We start from the raw sequence: 22368 nt of genomic DNA, 5'->3' as shown, positions 1-22368 counted from the left end.
TCACTTTCCCCTGATGGCTGCCTTACCCGCCTTTTTCTTTTCTCTTCTCTTGGCGAATGCCGACCGGGGCAACCAGAGGAATAGGAATGCTTTGAGGGCTTGCAACAACTTTAACCTCACCCTTTTTCCTGTTCCTATATCCGACCCGCTTGCCTTTTGGTTTAGAAGTTGAAGCCTCCCTAATTAGTATCGCCTTCGCAAACTTTTTAATCGTTGCCTCGTACTGGACCAGCATATTAATCAACTTATGAATGGACTTCTCAAATCTATTCATGTTCAAATTTATGACGAATAGGTTGTAAGAGGGATAAAGTTACTGGAGGATCACGTTTGTATAGATGTTATTGTCAAGCCCAACTTGAAGATCTTAGAGTTTTTCACTAGGGAAAGTATCTTGATCTCATGCTCTTGTACGGAGGATCCTTCTACCAATTTGGTCCCAAAAATACTTTTGTGGAGGCATATCTAATATGTCTACCTAAAACCACATATACATATATCATGCGGAGCATAATCGAGTTGACAATATCCATCCTATCATATTATTTCTAGATCTCATTAGTTATAGATGCCAGTATGATGCTGTGGACCTTACAGTTGTCCTCTTGGCACTTTTTGAATGTCAAACATGCATCTGGTAAATACCCCTCTGGCAAGTCCCGATGAAGGGGTCTATCCAAGACATTACCTTTGTTTTTTAAACCGAAAATAATTCTTAGATTTCACAACCAATCGTTGTAGATCATTTCATTAAATTTGTTAGTCTCTAATATCCTGATTAATGGAGTTTTAGACATATCTACATTCAAAATGTAAATAAGAAATTAATAAATTGTTTGTAATATTAAATTTAAATTAAGACTTCGTTTTCAGTTACTATAGCTCTCACTATTTCTATGAAACCCACCATTCTCAAGAAGAATTTTGGAAAGTCATTTCTTAGTGGATTTGGAGTCAACAAATACAATTCTTCATATTCCATTTTTACTGTTCACATAGAAATTGCTTTGTGGGATGTACCATTATCATTCTCATCTAATGAGATTTTCAAAATTTTTTGCCTCTCCTCTTCACGTGATTCTGTAGACTCCAAGCAAATCATATTACTTACCGTTAGGTCCGATCCATCAATCAAATGAGTATCTCAATCATCGTCCCTCATGACTCATAAGATAGGGAAACAAGAGCATATTCTATTTTTAAAAATAGTTGTGTGGCTTCCCGTCATTCCAAACGTAACACGACTCGTGAGACCACAAATGGGTGGAAGTAGCTCTGGCACTACATTAATGTGGGTGGAAGGCTTGGAATTTTACAAATCATTTGTTTAATCTCAATTTGGACCTAATATTTACTTAGACCATTCAAGTGAGTTTATATTTTAATAGTGACTGAGACATCATTACTTAAGTATTTTGCATGCTGAGTTTAATATCAAATATTGAATGCATAATGCATTCCAAATACATCGCATGCAAAACAAAAACCAACACGCCTCTGTTGGACTATCACAGGCCCGAACTTAGGCAATACAATGAGCTCACAGATGATTAATGGTCATACTAGGGTGGCCCTACGCAATTACAAAATTTTCAAACGCATTATCATCATAATGGGCTTTTATGTAACCTCTCTTTGCTCTTCGTGCTCTCCACCATGGGCTCCATCAGGTGGGCCTCTCCATGGATTCCATCCTATGGACCTCTCCATGGGTTTCCATGTCCTTGCTTAGGGTTTCCATTAAACTAAAATTAATTCAATTATTTCTTGTTCCAATGAACTTTGGTTGGGTTTGATTTAATTTGATTATATCAAGTCCAGTGCATATCTGAAGTCCAAACCTATTTGAGGGAGGTAGGAGCAAGTTAAGAAGGAACTGGAATTTCTCACCATGATGAACATGATTGGTTATTTCATCATGATGGCTTTGTGAGTTAAGTAGCCGTGCTGGGTTATGGCCTTTGGCCTTGGTGGCTTTAGGATCTTGGCTATCTAAGCCTAAGATTTGGTTACAGGGTTATGTTATTTGTCTCTCTTATTCTGCAGTTCTTTGGATTATTTACTGTATTGTTATTCTTGTTCATTAGATTCATTGTAATTTGTTATAGGGGTTTGTTTAACCCAGAAGGTCTGTAATTAATTTTTCTTAAATTCTGTATATTGTTCGAAGCCGGTGACCGATCCATTCCTTATAGATCGGGTTGGGGTAATTTTCTCAAATTTCTTTTTCTTTTTTTTTGAAAAAAGGCACCCAATACCCGACTTCTAAAAGTCAGGTAGGTTTCAGGTAAGGTTATCCTACCCGAACTATCCGATCCGATACCCGGTATCTTAAAAAAAACAAAACGAACTTTCTCCTTCCTTCAAATCTTTCTTCTTGTTTTCTTCTTCTTTAATAAAATATTATTTTCAAATATTGTTTTACCTTCTTTCTGCAGTTTATATTTCTACAAGCTCTAAAGAAATTTTATAAACCCAAATATTAGTGTTTAATATCTAATTTTCTTATATGTTTAGTTTATAATGGTTAATTTAATTCTATTGTCTAATAACATTTATTAAAATTAAAATTCTTAATTTTTACTTCTTTTTTTAATATACTAAATGATTGAAAAAGTATATTAAAAGCATTTCAAAAATTAGATTTTAATAAATCAAAAAGAAATTGGTGAAGTGAGCAGAGGATTCAAACAACCTCTGTATTGAAGCATACAAGTCTGCGTCTGAATGAAATAAACATATAGTGGACACACTTTTTATGCTTTTAATTGTCTTTTAAAAATTTTGGTTTCAATTTTTTTTAAGAAAAAGATAAATGGGGTATCCGTTGTACTCGACTGTCGGATACCCAATTTAATGGGATTTTCGAAGTTTCAAATACTTGCAAATTTTCGAGTCGTGATTGAATAATTATTTTAACTATCTGAAATTTTAGATACTCGACCCAAATTATCTGAACCCGAAATATCTTATTTCATGCCCACCACTATCTCTAATAAATAAAGTAAATGTGACAATCATTTATAACTCCAAAAAAGAAAAATAGTTGACTGTTGAACTGTTGTTTCGGCGGTAGCGGTGAAGTCAAGTGTGGGTCAATTCTTTGGCTTTATCTCTGTTTTTGTGTTCATATTTCCTCTTTTGAAAATGTGGAAAAAGTCTCTTAAGCAATTGATGAGTCTATACTCTCTAAGATTGAATTAATCAAACCAACATAAAAATATTAATTAGATGAAACCATTCAAAGTTTTTTCATTAATTATTTTGTGAAAGAAAAATATTATTCCATATGATAAAATAGCATCCATTTTAAATATAAAAACAAAAAATATTTGGTTGGTGCTAAATACAAGAAATAGACAAAATTGTTGGTAAAATGTATTAAATGCATTAGTTGTGTATGATTGAGGCAAGAGTTGATATTTTTTTTTAAAAAAAATAATATTGTCTGGCATTGATTACTTGCGATTTAATTGAGAAATTGAGTGAATCAAATAGTATTTTGATTATTAGAATCCTAAAAGGCTATATAAACTCTAAAAGACATGATTGGATCGGAGAGGTGTTAATCGCACTGACTTGCTTGTGGCTGAAGAGTTACTACAGTCAAAATGGATAAGCCACAAGAGTTCTAATACACCATTTTATTACTTGCTTATATGAACGATGACTGATTGTTGCGGCTACCTTCGACGTCATGCAAATTAATGTCATTTGGTCGACACTTAATTTTTTTTTTTTCAAAAAAAGTATATACTTGCATGCCGAGACAGGCAGACGCACAGTGGCGGCGCAAATATTCATGGCTTTCTCTTAAACTTATTATATCCTATTGGTCCAGGTCATTTCAGGCCAAACAGATTATTTATGACGAAGAGGGTGAGCATCAAGAGAACGATTCTGAGTTCTTGCAGAGAAACTCCCAAAGTATATACTTGCACCAGGCCAAGACTGGCAGGCGAACATGGCTACGCAAGTATTCGTGGCTTTCTATTAAACTTATTATATCCTATTAGTTCAGGTCATTTCGGGGCAAGTAGATTATTTATGATGAAAAGGATGAGCTTCAAGAGAACGATTATGAGTTCTTTCGGAGACACTCCCAAAGTATATACTTGCACCAAGCCAAGACAGGTAGGCGCATAGTGGCGACGCAAATATCCGTGGCTTTCTCTTAAACTTATTATATCCTATTGGTTCAGGTCATTTCGGGACAAGCATATTATTTATGATAAAGAGGATAAGCTTCAAGAGAACGATTTTGAGTTCTTGCATAGACGCTCCCAAAGTATTACTATCTCAAGGTGTGTTCCTTTAGCGCAAAATCAAATATTTATACCTTCCATTGGCATACACACTCTTCAAAATGGCAATGTGGGAAGGTGACGGTTCACCTTTTCACGAACTTTACAAAGTCATACTTAAGGTGGTAACTTGGGGGATTAATTCTCGTTCACCCAAAATTAATTTTGAGAAATTAAATCGATATTACTCAACTAATAATTTATGTAAAAATTAACGAGAATATATAAAAATTACTATTTTATTTGACTGATTAATTGGGTTACAATCAGAAATATATAGATGATAATTTTCATAATCTAAAATTCCAAACAAAGGAGAATCTTGCCTTCAACAATGAATATTTTTCCAAAAAGAAGATGACCCCCCGTATGCTAGGAAGAGAGCTCCTTTTTATACTAACCAGCTAAGTAAGTTAAGTGATGGATCTTTACTCTTTCACCCCTCGCCTCTTAGGATGTGTACACAGATGGAAACTTCGTGAGGGGTAAAATGTTTTCGCGGATGCCTCATAAATGTCTTAACCTCTTGATGTGGCCATAATCCTATCAATCATGCTATAATTGCTTGGATTATTCTTTGACTTCCCAAAATATTAAGTTTCTCATTGATGGAAGGCATTAAATGTAATTGACTTCTAATATTTCTTATCAACTGCCCCCTTAAGTTCCTAATATTTGAGGTAGGGAATATTTGAAACTTGGTAAGTTGTATCATCATCAATTTTGAAAGTTCTTCTCCAATTTTGTATATATACGCATTGTTTGGGTTGTATGAAATTTTTGTTGTTTGATCTTCGCCGAGTGTCTCTTCTTTTAGTGTGTTATCTTCGATTTGACGTAGTTCATCTTTCATTCATTCTCGAAATGTTAACTGAATAGGTACTCTTTAATTTCTGAAATTTGCTCTTTCGATTTCACAACTATCTGTTATTTCCTTCTCGTAATACTCCTATTAGCATCGATGTCTGCCATCCATTTGGTGGGTTAGGGTCCTTCCCTAGTTCTAGTCACGTTCGTCCCGGCAGAGGAGAGTGCCGGGATGACCTCGACCAGGAAGCCCGAGAAGGCCTCGATCAGCATGCTAGTAAAGGTGGACGCTCCGATAGGCAGAACTGAGGAGTTTAGTCGGGGGGCCTCTTTACACCCTTCTCTTCTTAGGGCGAGGGTCCATCACGTCGTCCTCGACAAATTCTTCTCGTGCTCCTAACCTGGTTGTTTTAGATGAGGACGACGATAGTCTTGCTTTAGAAGTCATTAAGGCTATATCTAACCTTCCAGATTGTCTCGCTGATTTTCTAGATGTCTCTTCCGAGTCTGCCTCTTGTTCTGCTAAAGCTGTGAATAAGAAAGTTTTCACCTCAATTTCTAATGATGTTGGGGGAGAATGTTCCTCCACACCTAGGGTTTGGTGTCGTGTGATGGATGTCAATTTGTGCGATAACGTTTTGAGTATTGACGAATTTTGCTTCTTGGAGGGGAACTACAATTCTTCTCCTCTAGTTGAGTTCCTCCTTCTTTCCTTTAGGGACACAATAAAACATTCTCCATTAGGCGTTTTTACGATTTATTCTGTGTATTTCTCTTCAGGTTTTATCCTTCCTCCTCACCCCTTGTTGGTAGAAATTGTTAGGAGCATGGGTTTTAGTATCAATCATTCACTTCCAACGCCTTCGCGTTTTTCTTGGGGTTCCTTCATCATTTTAGCGAACTAGATCTGGGTCATTCTCTTGAAGCCTTCCATACTCTGTTCTTCGTTGAGAAGGTGGTGAACGATTCTTTCTTCTACTTTTACCCCCGCAATAATTGCAAGTTTTTGGAGGGTTGCACTTCTTCTCGGGGCCAGTGGAAGGAGCGATTTTTGTATGTTCGTGACTCCAGCTGGAGTCTTTTTGTGTTCCATGGGTTGATTCTCCTCTTCTCTCCTCCCGAGCCACGACCTCAAGATGTTTTTTATTGGGGCCAGGTTATTTGACCAAGTTTATGAGTTGATGGGTCTCTTGTTTGATGGAATTCTTCTCTCCTTACATGCTTCATTATTTTGGTATGATTGATAATTATAGTTTTTAATGTGGTTACTAACCCTTGTAGGTAAAAATATCTCTTTGAAGGACATGCGTCGGTTTAAGGCTTCTCTGGAAAATCCTTTAGAAAATACTTCTCGCTCTTGTTCTCCTTCGCCTACTTCTCATGGGAAAGTCTCTAGTGAGAGGCGAGGATCTAGCTCTTAGTGGGCGAGGGATGCTTCCAGTGGTCGGCGCTCTCCCCTCTTGCTTTTGGTGGGAGTAGCCTGAAGCATCTGTGGGATGCTTCCTCTAATCTAATTTCTCATGGCATGGGGAAATGTTGCTTTACCTACGTGACCAACCACCGTGAGGGCTTTACTTCGTATTGAGATGTTGCGGATGTTCAACTAGCGAGGGAGAAACTTCGTCTCGTGATAAGTAATTATGATGTGTTGAAGTTTTTCGTCCTCTCGAACGATGGTTTTGTAAGTATGGTATGTAGGGAATCTACAAGGGTTGTCTTCTTTTTCTTTCCATTATCTTTGGCAGGTGAATAGTTTAGCAGAGGTGACTTCCAAAAGCTTTGAGAAGCATCGGGGGAGATTAACTGTCTGTCTTTAGCTCTAGCTGAAGCTAATAAGACTAAAGAGCATTTCGAAAGAGCTTGCTGATTCCGTTGTTTTGGGAAAGGAGCTTGATTCGCTTCACTGGGTGGTTGTTTCAGGATCTAAGTTCCTTAAGACTGAGGCCGGCAAAATTTATTTGGAGAGCATTCGAGCTGATTTGAAGGCTGAGGAATTTGGGGAATTCAAGCTAGCCGCCCTCGCCAAGCCTAACAATTTGTATGATCAAATTATCCATAATTGTCGCATCGCCCTCCATTCTAGGGCGTTTTTCTGAAGAAGACTTCTTATTTTTTGACCCCTTAATGGAGGATCTTGGAGGATCCGAGGAAGCTGGCGATGGTGCTATTCCTCCGACTGAAGAAGTTTCTACTGTTGTTGCTCCTGAAAATTAGCCTGCGAATGTTTGCAATTAGATTATAAGGATTTATAAATCTAAGTTGTTTTACGTTTTCGTTGTGAATGATGTGTTAGCATTTTATAGATGTACAAGCGGTTTGTTTGTGTTGTCTTCTCGCCCCCTCTTTTTTATATATGTATACTCTCTCTCTCTCTCTCTCTCTCTCTCTCTTTTCTTGAGAGTTTGTATTTGGAATTCTCATACATGGAACTCTCATATATATATATTAAATTTTTTGCCTTTTACTCCAGGGAGGGATACCTCCCCTCAAGGTAGTATTTTGGCTTTGTTTCCAGATTAACATTTGGTCATCAACCGGTTGGAATTTCCTTGTTAAAGTAATCATTTTGGAACCGTTACAACTAATTGAAAGGGTAATACCAAGTGGAAAGTAGAAACTTTATTCATAGTAAAAGAGAGAACTACACATAATACTTTTTATGTACTTTACATTCCACGTGCAGGGGAGTGGCTTTTCATCTCCTCTGTTTAATCTATACGTTCCAACTCCTTCTACCTCTACCATTATGTAGGGGCCATCTCATTTGGAATCTAATTTTTCAATGGGCCCTGCAGCTTCTGTCTTCTGCAGAACTAAATCTTCCTCTTTGAAACCATGAAGGACGTACTTTGCTATCATAAGCTTTGGCCATCTTGCTTTTATAGTTCTGAACTCTCCTTTAAGCCGTAGCCCTCATCTCTTGAACCAGATCCAAATCTTCTCTTCTGATTTCAAATTTATGTGACTGTCTTAAGATTTTATCCTCCACGTTTCCTTGCCTATTTCTGCCTAGAACACATCCTTTATTCCATATACTAAGCTGAAAGGGATTTCTTGTGTGGATTGCTTGGGAGTGGTGCCATACGACCACAAAAATCTAGGAAGTTCATTCAACCAATCTCCCTTGGCATCCCTTAGTTGTGTTTTTAACTGTTGGAGGATTATTCAGTTGGTTACTTCTGCTTGTCAATTTGCTTGTGGGTTGTTGACCGAAGTGAACAATTGCTTGATTTTTAGCTCTTCTGACATCTTTTCAACTTGCCCCCTTGAAATTGTGTCCAATTATTCATGATTAAAAGTTTGAGGATGCCGAATCGATAGATGAATTAGTCGATGGCCATGATTAGATATTCCTTTTGCCCAATTGTGCGAGGTAATTTACCTACTATGTCCATCCCCCACATGAAGAACGGGCGGGCGCTTTCCATAGTTTTCATGAAGGTAGAGGGGTTGTGCAAATGATTTGCGTGTTTTTTACAAGGGCAACATCTCTACACTAGGGTTGAGGCATCTTTTAGCATAATTGGCCAGTAGTATCGTTGCCTCAAAACCTTTCTAGCAAGGGAATGAGTTCCTGAATGGTTGTCATAACTATCCTTGTAAACTTCTCGCATGACATATTCTGCTCGATTGGGGTTCAAGCATTTGAGCCATGGGGATGAGAACCCTCTTTTGTACAAATCATCGTCTATCAGAGCGTACCTGGCCAATCTCCTCTTAAGGTTTCTTATTTCTTTTAGGTCTTGTGGGAGAGCCTTGAGGAATCAATGATAGGGGTTGTCCATGTTGCCGTGAGGTTCTCTCTCACGAGCACTTCTTTGCTTCTTTCTCTATTTTCTTTGAACAAGTGTACTGTGGGTTTAGCTGCTGACAATAGGGTTACACTTCTCCGGCTGACGAAGTAAGTCCAATTAGCTAGTTTAGCTGGCTTGATCGGCCATTGAACTTTCTTCTCTAGGAATTTGGTCGAGTTTGCATTCTTCAAACCTCTCCATTTCTTCCCGTAATTTTGCCAAATATTTCAACATTTTCTCCTGTCTTACTTCATATTCTCCTTCTGCTTGACTGAATACTAACTGAGAGTCACTAAAAGTGTGTACTTTCCTAGCTTCTGCAACGTGAATCAATTTGCTTCCTAACAGGATGGCCTCGTATTTGGCCTCATTATTTGGAATGAGAAATTCGAGGGTGATGGCGTATTCCATGTTGTCCGCTTCTGGGCTCTTGATTACTTTGCGAACTCCACTCCTATTGAAGTGGATGATCCATCAACAAACATTTCCCACACTTGGTATTTTGCATCGTCTTCTCCTTTTGCAATCTCTGAGATGAAATCTGCTAAGACTTGTGCTTTTATGGTGCACCTCGGTTGGAATTCAATACCGTGTTCGCTCTACTCCACTACCCACTTGACCCTTCTTCTAGAGGTGTTCGGGTTTGCCAAGATATGTTTCAAGAATTGATTTATCAATACGATCACTTGGTGGGATTAAAAGTACATACGTAATTTCCTTGATGCCACTACCAATTCTAGTGCAAGTTTCTTAATTGTGGGGAGGGTTATTCTGGCTCTACTCCTTACAGTACTTTGCTAACGTAATAACGAGTTGATTTTCTTTTCCTTCCGCCCTTACCAATACAACACTCACTGGTTCCTTGGAAGCTGAAAGGTATGTGGTTTGGTTAGTAATGTGGCTTGGATAAATACATCTTCAAGTTGTCAAACGCTTCTTGACAGTCTTTTTTCTACGAGAAACCCTCTATTTTTCACATCCCACTGTTGAGTCTACCAATGTGTCAATCCTTGGGAGGGGGTATGAATCTTTAGGACATGCTCGGTTCAAATCTATAAAGTCAATGTACATTCTCCACTTTTTGTTTGGTTTAGGAACCAAAACAACGTTAGCGAGCTATTCCAGGTAGTGCATTGGGCCGATGTACCCCCACCATTAGCAATTTTTCCACCTCTTCTTTTATTATTTTATTCCTCTCTGGTCCGAAGTTTTGCTTCTTTTGCTTCACAAATCGGCAAGCTGGGTTGACATTCAACCTATGAATCATAACTTCAGGGTCTATCCCAACCAAATCATGTACAATCCATGCAAAAGCATTTCTAAGAAATTGCACTAGTATTTCATCCAACCAACGTTCCATAGCTGTCCTGATCGAGGTGTTTTTTCGGGTTCACCTTCTAATACCTGCGCGTCCTTTAATTCTTCTGCTGCGATGAGTTTTTCTTCTTCTAACCTCTTCTTTTTCTGTTGTTGTTCGGGTTGCCCGAGCATGGGTGATGGTCGATATTCATGGACTATTTTTGCATCGTTATTTGCCTTCCTAGGTACTTGATTTCTCTTTCTGTTGGAGAGTTGGACTTTTTCTTGAGAATGTTTGCATGATATTTTCATGCAAAGTGATGGTCTCCATTGTAACGTCCATCCAATTTTACACATAATATAGATACTAATTGATAGTTATTGAGAAATTTAAAATAAATTATAGATTGAAATTGTGATGGATGTCGAATCCACCAAAAACAATTCCTACAAACACTTTTGTAAAAGTGTGAGTAGGGTCGAATACACAGGGATTGATTTTAAATTAATTTCTTCAAAAAATAAAAAGATAAAAATAATTAGAGGTTTTTTTACTTTGAAGAAAAATAAAAACTAAATTAAACTAAAGAGCTAATAAAATTAGAAGAGGTTAATATAAGAGAAGAGTATTCCAGTTAAAAGCATGATCATGTTTAATTACACGGTCAATCATAGATGCAAAGATAACAATCATTCACGATAGATAAATTGGTTATGGCCATTAGTACGACCTAACGACCTCATATTTTCTTACCTTGTGGATAGTCAAGGAACGTTCTTTGACTAAATCCCTCATCAGTAAACAATCTTGGGAACGTTCTCAAGATTTAATTTACAGACATCATTAAAAACTACAAAGGCCCAATTCTAATTAATAAATTCCTACGAGGATTTATTTAAGTTAGATTGTGCATTCCCCACAACATAATCAAAAACTTCTACATAATCAATTATGTGCAAACTTCTAAATTGTTACCACTAGTTATTGAACTAAACAAACAATTATGGATTTGCAAGTTCAATTGGTTAGGTAAATATTCTTGACAATGAATGTACCTCTCATTCATAAATCATATTATTTATAATAAAAGCACAGAGAACAATACAAATACCAATATGAATGAAAGAAAAAAGCATAAATTAGATCTCACAACTTGTTGGAATTAAGCATTCACCAAATCTTCAACCGGAATGAGAGAACTAGCTAGACATGCTCATGAAAGAATGCATGAAAAGCAAAGTAAGAAAATATCATAAAAACGCAAAAAAATAGAGAGATGAGAATTCAATGTCTGAAATTCTCAAGAGTTCAAAAGTGAATCCTAAAGTAAATTACATCACATATATATACTAACTAAATACCTAATTCTATCAGATTATAAGTTCATAACCCTACATCACATATATATATATACTAGCTAAATACCTAATTCTACTAGGATTAAAAGGTAGATTCCTACTTGAACTAAAAAACTAATGAAAGTAAAATGATTATCCTAGTTAAACTCGTCATTCATCAAAAGATAGTCCAAGCAGCTCCAAATTCTTGTCAGAAATTGAGTTTGAGTTTTGTCCGAATTTCCATTTTGGTTTTTTTCTTCATTTGCCATTCAATTTTACCTAATGCTGCAAAATAATATTTAATTAGGAGCATTTTTGTCATAAAATAGGTCAAATTATCACATGAAATAAACACAAAATGCTATCCTATTAAATTGGTGTATATTAAGACTTGAACGAAGTAAATGGGAGCTCATTATAATATTTGGGGACAAGAAATTAGGTAGGATGTAATGGAAATTTCTTTTGAAAAGTAAACAATAAAAATAAAATAATATTAATTATATAATAATATATATATGTATATGTAATATATAAAAGAAGAGATGGCAAGCGGATGCAACCACCGCCTCAACTCGTCCATACATTATTTTATATATATATATATATATATATATATGTTGGAATATTGGAAGACTGTGCCGTAGAAAACCACTACCTTAAAAGCGAAATTTCGGTACTACCGTGGTGCAGATAGTATAAACCAATCGCTCCCCAAGGTTAACACAGCTATTACTTTCTTACACGCGCACTCGTGGAAGAAAGCTTGGAACAACGAACAGAATATAAAACTCAAAAGTGAAAGAAATGAAATGAGCTAGAAGAGGAGAGCTCTAAGTTTTTTAGGTGTGACAAATGAATGGAACTCATGCCTATTTATAGAGCCATGACTAAGTAGATGAAATCAATTGGACTTATCCAATCCTTAATCCAACGGGTATAATAGAATAAAAGAGGATTTGTTGGTTAATAAGCTAAAATTAAGGCAAGGGACTTGGTCTTCTTTTTAGTCATTCCTAACAATCCCTCACAAATGACTAATATAGAAGAAGAATATAATTTCTGAGTGAAGGAATAGATATACTTAAGCATTAATATCTTTCGATTGAATTAATGCATAGTGAAGTGAGGCAATCAATTTGGCTAACGAGAGTGATATGACTCTTGAATTTTCGATAGCTCAAATTGAGACCCCCACAATCACGTATGAATTCATTAGTGTTCGTTGTTTCGCGATAAAGTTTCGAGCGCTATTAATGGCCATGCGCTTATACCTTGGGTTCAAATGAGTGCTCTAGAAAGAACTTTCATTTTTCTTTCATAGAAGGCGGCCCACCTCCACACTCAACACAGATAGCTTCATCAAGTCTATAGACCACTCAACAACTGAGCTATGAGGCTATGTTTCTGAACAGAGTCAGAGTTATCCATCAAGTCCTTATTAGGACCACCCAAACACAGGGCTATGGATTTATATGGTCAATACCATATTTCATCAATTAAGGAATTTTAACCCTATTGCTTTTGAAGACTCAAAGATAATTCTCCTGGTTAGTCCTTTAGTGAGAGGATCTGTCAAGTTCCTCTCGGACCTCACATAATCCAGGGAGATGATCCCATTCTTTAGGAGTTCTTTCACTGCTTCATGTCTGATACGAATATGTCTCCTTTTGCCATTGTAAGTATAGTTCTTGGCAATTCCAATAGCAGCTTAGGAGTCACAGTGCAGAGACACTGGCGCAGTTGACCCCCACAAGGGCACATCTCCCAATAAGTTTCTCAGCCACTCTGCTTCTTGACCTGCTAATTCAAGAGCTATAAATTCAGATTCCATAGTAGAGCGAGCTATACAAGTTTGTTTTGCAGATTTTCAGAAAATAGCTCCCCCACCCAATGTAAAGACGAATCCACTAGTTGAGCTTACTTCATCATTATCGGTAACCCAATTTACATCACAAAATCCTTCTAACACTGGGGGGAATTTATTAAAGTGCAAACTCAAGTTTATAGTCCCCTTTAGATATCTTAACAAGCAACGTAGTGCATTCCAATGTTCATTATTGGGATTATGGGTATACCGACTTAGTCTACTCACAGGATAAGCTATATCATGTCTGGTGTAGTTCATGAGAAACATAACACTCCCTATAATTTTTGCATATTCAGCTTGTGACACACTATCACCTTTGTTCTTTTTCAGACGTATACTTGCGTCATAGGGTGTTTTGACTGGTATTTCATCTTGACCACCGAACTTGTCCAAGATTTTCTTTATGTAGTGAGACTGACAAGGAGAGAACCCATTTTCTGTTTTTCTAATTTTAATGCCTAGGATTACACCAGCTTCTCCTAGATCTTTCATGTCAAATTGTGCTGATAAGAATCTTTTGGATTCATCAATTCTTTCTATGTTACTACCAAAAATCAGCATATCATCGACATATAGGCATATAATAACACATTATGTCCCAAACAATTTTGATTATATACATGTATCTGATACATTTGTTTTGTATCCATTAGTTTTTAAAGTATGATCAAACTTTTCATACCATTGTTTGGGTGTTTGTTTTAACCCATATAGTGATTTTCTAAGTTTACAAACTTTATTTTCTTGGCTAGGTATAATAAACCCCTCTGGTTGTTCCATATATATTTCTTCTTCCAAGTCTCCATTTAGGAAGGCTGTTTTTACATCCATTTGATGAATTATTAAGCCAAGAATAGCTGATAGGGCAACTAGAGTTCTAATGGTTGCAATCTTTGTCACAGGTGAATATGTATCAAAGTAGTCTATGTCTTTCTTTTGTGTATAACCCACAACCACTAATCGTGCCTTAAATTTATCTATTGATCCATCTGGTTTTAATTTTTTCTTGAATACCCATTTGCATTTTATAGGCTTACTTCCTATAGGCAAATCTACTAAATCCCAAGTATGATTTAATATTATAGAATCTAGTTCATTTTTAATGGCTTCCTTCCAAAAACTAGAATCTATGGAGGTTATTGCTTCCATATATGTCTTAGGATCATCTTCAACTAAAAACATTGAAACAAAGTCTTCATTTATCTTTCCTTGGTCTTCCGTTATGAAAGCAGTTAAAAAGTCTGGTCCAAAACTATGTCCAATTTTTTGTCTTTTACTTCTTCTAGGTTCATTCACAATACAATTAGAGGAAGTTAACAAAGGTTTATTGCTTGACGGAGCTATATCCGTTCTGGAAGTTTTAATTAATGAAAAAACTAGTTCAAAAAATTCAGCATCTCTTGATTCACAAAGAGAGTTATCATTTAAACACATGAATCTATATGAGGCACTATTTTGGGCATATCCAATAAACACACAGTCAAAGGTTTTAGGTCCTATACTTATTTTCTTAAATTCTGGATATGCTACTTTAGCTAGACAACCCCACACTTTAAGATGTTTAAAGTTAGGAGCAAACCCTTTCCATAATTCATAAGGGGTTTTATCCAATTTTTTATGTGGGACTCTATTAAGGATATAGCATGTAGATAAAGCTGCTTCCCCCCACATATTATAAGGCATACCTGAGCTTAAAAACATAGCATTCATCATTTCTTTTATAGTTCTATTTTTTCGTTCAGCTATGCCATTTTGTTGAGGTGTATATGGAGCAGACATTTCATGGATTATTCCATTAATCTCACAAAATTCTTTTAAGAACTTAGTATTATATTCTCCACCTCTATCAGATCTAAGTCTTTTAATCTTCTTATCCAATTGATTTTCGACTTCAGCCTTAAATTTAAAAAACATTTCAGCAGCCTCATCTTTTGATTTTAATAAATAAATTCTAGTGTATCTAGAAAAATCATCAACGAAGGAGATATAATATTTTTTACCACCCTTGCTTAATGTATTTCTGAAATCAGCTAGATTTGAGTAGATTAATTCTAGTAATTTAGTGCTTCTAGATGTGATGGAATTAAAAGGTTTCTTTACGTATTTTGCCTCTACACAGACTCCACATTTAGAGCATCCATTTGTGTCAGAAATATTTATAAGATTCATAGTTTTCAACCTTTTAATAGAGGAATAGTTTACATGTCCTAATCTACCATGCCAAATATCAGCAGATTCCATCAAATAAGCAGAACTGGAAGAAATTTTATTAATAGCAGGCGAAACAGCGTTTAGAACAAATAAACCACCAGATAAGTATCCCTTTCCTACAAAGTCATTATTCCTAGTGATTATAACCTTATCAGATTCTAACACAATTTTCAAGCCAGCTTTATTTAATAAACTACCAGAAACTAGATTTCTACGTAAAGAAGGCACATATAGTACGTCATTCAAAGCAAGTGTTTTGCCAGAAGTAAGTTTAAGGAAGATCTTTCCTTTACCCAAGACTCCGGTGGTTGTAGAGTTTCCCATGAAGACACACTCGCCATCCATTGCGTCGCTAAGTTCATGGAATAGTGCTTTGTTGGAGCAGAAATGTCTGGACGCTCCAGTGTCTAGTATCCAGTCTTCTTTGTTCTCTATCAAGTTGGCTTCTACAACTATCGCAGCGATGATCTCATCATTTTCAGCTAGGTTGACTTGTGGAGTTGATTTAGTGGTTGGATTTTGGTTTGTCTTTTGTTGATCCTTTCTATGGTAGCACTGGTACGCTTTGTGTCCTAGCTTCCCACCGCAGTAGCACGATATTTTGTGCTTTTGGATCTTGCTGTCAGGTCCTTTGAACGTCTTGTGTTGATTGTTCTTTTAAAAGCCTTTTATTTTATTCTGGGGAAACCTGTTTTTAAATCCAGCAGACTCACGAAGGTTAGCTTTAACTGAAACAGAAAAGAGAGAAGTTTCCTTATCTTTTAGATGATTTGCTTCCTCCGTCCTCATATGGCTCATTAGTTCTTGAAGTGTTAGATCCTTTCTTGTGCTTCAAGTGGTTGCGATATTCACTCCAAGTATGAGGGAATTTCTCCAGTAGTACGTTGGCTTGTAAAATTTCACACATTTTCATGCCCTCGCTTAGCACTTCAATTACTAGGTTCTCGTACTCATGGATTTGGTCCATTATAGGCTTCTCATCAACCATTTGAAATTGAAGCCATTTGCCGACGATGTACTTTTTTCTTCCAGCGTCATCATCTCCGTATCTTACCTCCATTGTAGTCCAGATTTCTTTGGCACTCTTATAGTTGACAAATAAATCGAACAGAGAATTGTTCATATGATTCAGCAGATGACCTCTCACCGTTTTATTATCGCTGTCGTATTTCAGTTTTGTCCCGTGCTTAGATTTTGTAGTCGTCCCTTCTGCTGGAATTGCCGCTGCAGTAATGGCAAGAGTGGAGATTTCAGCTGGAGTTTCCGGTGGATTCTGGAACAGCACATAGTCCACGTCCAATTGTTCAAAAAGTATGAGCAACTTTTGTGACCATCGTTTATAGTTGGTCCCGTCAAGTGGCTCTAGTTTGGAGAGGTCAGGCAGTGTTTTAGTAATTGGACCAGCCATTATAACAATATTTTCGCTTTCAACTTGTTGGAATATTGAAAGACTGTGCAGTGGAAAACCAATGCCTTGAAAGTGAAATTTCGGTAGTACCGTGGTGTAGATAGTATAAACTAATCGCTCCCCAAGATTAACACAGCTATTACTTTCTTACACGCGCACTCGTGGAAGAAAGCTTGGAACAACGAACAGAATATAAAGCTCAAAAGTGAAAGAAATGAAATGAGCTAGAAGAGGAGAGCTCTAAGTTTTTTGGGTGTGACAAATGAATGAGAACTCATGCCTATTTATAGAGCCATGACTAAGTAGATGAAATCAATTGGACTTATCCAATCCTTAATCCAATGGGTATAATAGAATAAACGAGGGTTTGTTGGTTAATAAGCTAAAATTAAGGCAAGGGACTTGGTCTTCTTTTTAGTCATTCCTAACAATATATATATATATATATACATACATGGTTTAACATCTCAATTGCAGATTGCGTCACACACAATATTCTCACATTTCAAATTCACACACACCCCCACACATTTGCGAACAACAACTACGAAAATGTATTATTTTAATTTTTATAATTATACTATTTAATTAGTCAGTTTATTAAATACTAATTGTATTGATTGATGCACTATTTAACTGAATATTTTACGAGATTGGTTATTTAAATTGGTGTCAAATTAAATATCACAAATGAGATAAAAATATTATAGTTAGTTAAATTATTAAATTCGTTAGATTTAATCATTATTATGGTTAATTTACACAATTCCATTGTACTTATTAACCAAATATGTAATTCTATGTATTGGTGTTTAATTAAATTATATAGCAGTGAGGAATAGATTAAATTTATAGAAATATTCAAAAACTATATTTAAGAAATATTAGGAAATTATATTTGAGAAATATTATGGTTATTAAAAAAAATGAGATTTTTGTAATAATTTAATTTAGGGATGTTATTAAGAACGATAGTTATAAAGATATAAGGGGTTTGATTCAATAAATTTTACGAGTTAATTGATAAATTAAATATATACTTGAGAAGCTTAGAAAGTGCAGTTTTCTAAAAGAAAATGAAACAGAGGTTTGAACTTCAATATAAATAAAATGTTAAAAGATTAGTGAAAAACGTACGAATATTATATAATATTCTATTTAGAGTTTATGATATTCTCAATATATTGATTATATGTATAATACTTTATTATAGGACGTGAGAACAAAGTAGAGGGTTGAGCGTCCTTTATGTTAATTGAAGCATTTTGAGATTTGATGTAAGTATAGTTAATTGATTTATATATATATATATATATTTATGTGTCCTATTATATATATTGGTTGCTTATATATTTGACTGTGACCTTGGATTTATATCTATATATATGGATATAGTATATTGATTGTTTATATATTTGATCGTGGACTATTTGCTGGGTCACCTTGATATCGATGCAATTATTATTATATGTTAAATGTGGTTGTATTGTACAGGCGTGAGATAAATAATTATATGGTCGTATACTTGATTGGTGAATAAAATCGAATAGGAAAGTTAATGATTAGAATTATTAAATAAAATTGAATGATGAAATTAATGATATTGTTGTTGTGAATTGTGATAAAAGATAGCTTACGAACTGGGAGGGTGCATACTGCAATGGCTTATGATGATAAGATTAATGACGAGCTGTGTGCTCATTGATCAGTGACGATGATATAACATATCATACGAGCTATGTGCTGCGTGATATGATTGGTGATGGGGATATCATACGAGCTATGTGGTATCAGTGTTGATGGGGTGTCATACAAGCTGTGTGTTGTGTGATACCGAGTAAAAAAAGAAATATTGTGATTGAAATGGGAATGATAGCCAGTAAAGGCATTGAGTGATCTACTCTTATTTGGTTAAGTAGGGCCCCAAGAAAATAAACTAAAATGTCACTATTATGGTATGATATGAGCATTTGTGATTTTTTATATTATCTGGTATTTTTTTTAATATTGGTTGGTTGATATGATTGTATTATGTTTGCCTTGCGACATATATATATATATGTATATATAGATTGCTTGCCTATACTAACTGAGTAGGCAGCTCACGCCTTGCCTCGTACTTTCAGGAGATAGATCACATTGACTAGTCATTGGAGTTTAAGCCGCGCCGTTATTGTGAATAACTGGGTCAGCCGTGACATCTGAAGCTAAAAGTTTTATTATGAAAATATTAAATATGTCAGTCTCTGGCCCGATTTGCATTTAAAATCTTGTACAACTGATTGTTGCATTAATTTTCTTTGGGATTTTGTAAACGAGGACGTTTTGGGAGAGTAAATATTATCTTTTGAATATACCTATTATCTCATGAGACTATATATTATATTGATAACTAAAATATTTTATATGAGCGGTTGTACTAAGGAAAGTGTATGATAATTAGTGGTAATTAAGTATAATGTTGTAGGGGGTGTTACATCCATTCTCCTTTCCTATCCCTCTATAAGTAGGTAATTTCAACTTCATATGGTGCTGATGTTATTGCCTTGAAAAATTTTAAGCTTGGGCATCCCACTATAATATTGTAAGACGAAGGTGCGATCACCACAAAAAATTTCAACATTCTTGTGGCCCACTGAGGGGCGATTCCTATCGAGATGGGTAAGGCGATTTCACCAAGGGGCTCTATGATTCCGTTGATTTCCACTAGTGGGGTGTTAACTTTCATTAACATGTTAACTCCTATTCCCATTTTGGAGAAAGCAACAAAGAAAAAGATTTAGTTGCACTCCCTCTATCTACTAGCACTTTCTTCACCCCAAAAATTGGATATTGTTACCGAGATTACCTGGCGTCATTGTGCTGGGGTATTCCCCTTTCCAAATCTTTTGAACTGAAGTCGATTTCTTCTTCTGGTACTCAGGCGAAGGTTACCTCTTTGCAGTTATGAATTACTTGAGAGGGGGATGCCCCTTAATCAACGCTTTTCGTGATCGAGCCGAGTCTCCTCCAACTGGTGCACCCGTTACAACTCCTATTATTCCTGAGGTGGGGACTTTTCCGTTCTTTTTTCTACTGGAACTTTCTGCTTCCTCGAACCCACGTTAAGTCTTTGGGGGATGGACGCATGCTCTTGGGCTTTGTTTTCTACATATTCTTTCAAATTCCCCCTTTGAATTAACTTTTCAATCTCATTCTTTAAGTTGTAACAATCCCTAGTGCTATGCCCCTGGTCTTTGTGAAACCTGCAATATTTGTCTAATGTCAATCGTTTTGGATTGTCTTTAATTTTTCTCAGCCACTGCATAATTCCTTGTTGCTCTGCCACTACCAAAATTTCAGCTCTTGGTGCTTTGAGGGGAGTGTATCTTGCAAATCACTTGGGGGCATGTGCCTCTGCTCTTTTACTTGTCTTTCTCTCCAAGGATCCTTTCTTTCTCCCTCTCAAAATTTTCTTTTGCTGCTTGTGTCTGCTTTAGGTCTCATGGCCTCTTTGATGTGTATGTATTTGGCTTCTCTTTTGAGCAAATCATCCAATGTCGCTAGGGGTTTGCTGGTGATAGATTTCCTGAATTTCCCTCTATGCAACCCTTGTTGGAGTATGATCGCCAGTAGTTCATGGTTCAAATGTGGGACTTCCAGTACGGTTTCTTAGAATCCTTGTACATAATCTCTCAAGCTTTCTTGCTCCTATTTGTACTATAGTGAAAAGATGTGAAGCTGTGTAGCAAGTTCTGCTTGTACTTATTTTTTTGTTCTCAGTGTTTGTTTTTTATTAGTATTCTAGCATTTAATTTTTTGTTGAGTCTGTTGACAGCTAGAGTCCAAAGTGTGTTAGTTTTCTTCTTTAGCTAAAACTCTATTCTTTATATATAGTTTCACATCTCTGTAACTTCAGTACTTGAGTGTTAGATGAATAAAGCATAGTTTTTCTTTCTTTTCATTCTCTAATTTACTGCCATGGATGTACTTTGTTTCTACCCTCCAATTCTCACATGTTATCAGAGCCATGAAGGTCTCTGGATATCATCCCTGTTAACTGCTTCTCAACACAGTGTATCTTTACCAAATTGATTACCTATGGCGGGAATGTCTACCTTTCCGACGCTACCTGAGAGATTGCAACTTCATGGGTCGGATCACCCAGGGATGACGCTGGTAAGTGCACCTCCTACTGGGAATGATTACTTGAATTGGAGTTTTGGAGTTAAATGAGCACTGCGTGCAAAAATGAAATTGTGTTTCATCGACAAAACTTCGACAAAACCGAACGCTGATGATCTCCTTCTATTCTTTATATATAGTTTCACATCTCTGTAACTTCAGTACTTGAGTTTTAGATGAATAAAGCATAGTTTTTCCTTCTTTTCATTCTCTAATTTACTGTCATGAATGTACTCTGTTTCTACCCCTCAAATTCTCACAAGTTGTCTTGAGATATCTTTTATTGATAGAAAAATGATGTAGGAAATATTGAGATAATTGTTCAAAACTCTCGATGGAATGAATAGACAACTTATTGAACCATGCTTTCCCAGCTAAAGTGGTCCGAAGATCTTGCAATATCCAGTTTCACTCATATCTAGTAGATCTTCCTTAGCTAGGAATTTGTCTAAGTGATCTTCCGGGTCACCTGTCCCATTATATTCTACAAGGGTAGGTATTCGCACTCCTTATGGTAGAGCTTATGCCAATATCTGCATCAAAAATGGGATTCTTTTGGCTGGTGCGACAGCTAAAGGTAACGGATCATAGGTAGCATCTTACAATTGGGAGGTACTTTGGGTGCGGGAATTATTCTCTCTTCTGCTACTAACAGGGCCTTCCTCTCTTCTTTCAGCTCTATTTCCTCTCTCTCCAGCTCCTCGTCATCTCCTCTTCCCTCGATCCTCGGGGCCGCAGGGCGTGCCTCGGCTCGGCGAAGAGAACGGAGAAGGTTCCCTATGATGATTTGCCGTGAAATGGAGTATTGCTCTTTTGGTTGCACAGGTTGAAGCATCCTATATCATTTGCTAGAGCGCCTCTGATTAGATGGACAAGGGGTGGCGGGGAAGCCAGAGGCGGCAATCTACCTTCACCTCTCCATCCCTCTTCTTATTCTGTCCTTGGTTGGGGTGGTGCATTTTATGTTCTCATTTTCCAGGTGCAGGAGGTCTCTTACATTATGTTGATTTTCTTCTTGTCCTAGCTCTTCGTTCATTTCTAGGTTTCTAACCTTCGATCAAGGCTGCATTCTCAATATTGTAATTGTGTGTACCTACTAACGTCGCCAAGTTGATATTGCTCAACTAATAATTTATGTAAAAATTAACTAGAATATACTAAAATTATTAT

At 36.3% G+C, this 22368-nt stretch overlaps 1 protein-coding gene across 1 annotated transcript; it reads right to left on the bottom strand.

Annotated features, from left to right (window-relative positions):
• LOC105155545 lies at window positions 16381-17034 on the bottom strand. The gene has a single exon (XM_011071439.1). The coding sequence runs from the start codon at window positions 17032-17034 to the stop codon at window positions 16381-16383; it is 654 nt and encodes a 217-aa protein (XP_011069741.1).

Source organism: Sesamum indicum, linkage group LG2 (assembly GCF_000512975.1).
Source record: "Sesamum indicum cultivar Zhongzhi No. 13 linkage group LG2, S_indicum_v1.0, whole genome shotgun sequence".
In the NCBI taxonomy this organism is placed as follows: domain Eukaryota; kingdom Viridiplantae; phylum Streptophyta; class Magnoliopsida; order Lamiales; family Pedaliaceae; genus Sesamum; species Sesamum indicum.
Note: the sequence above shows the minus strand (reverse complement) of the source record. Positions and strands in the feature narration are given on the sequence as shown.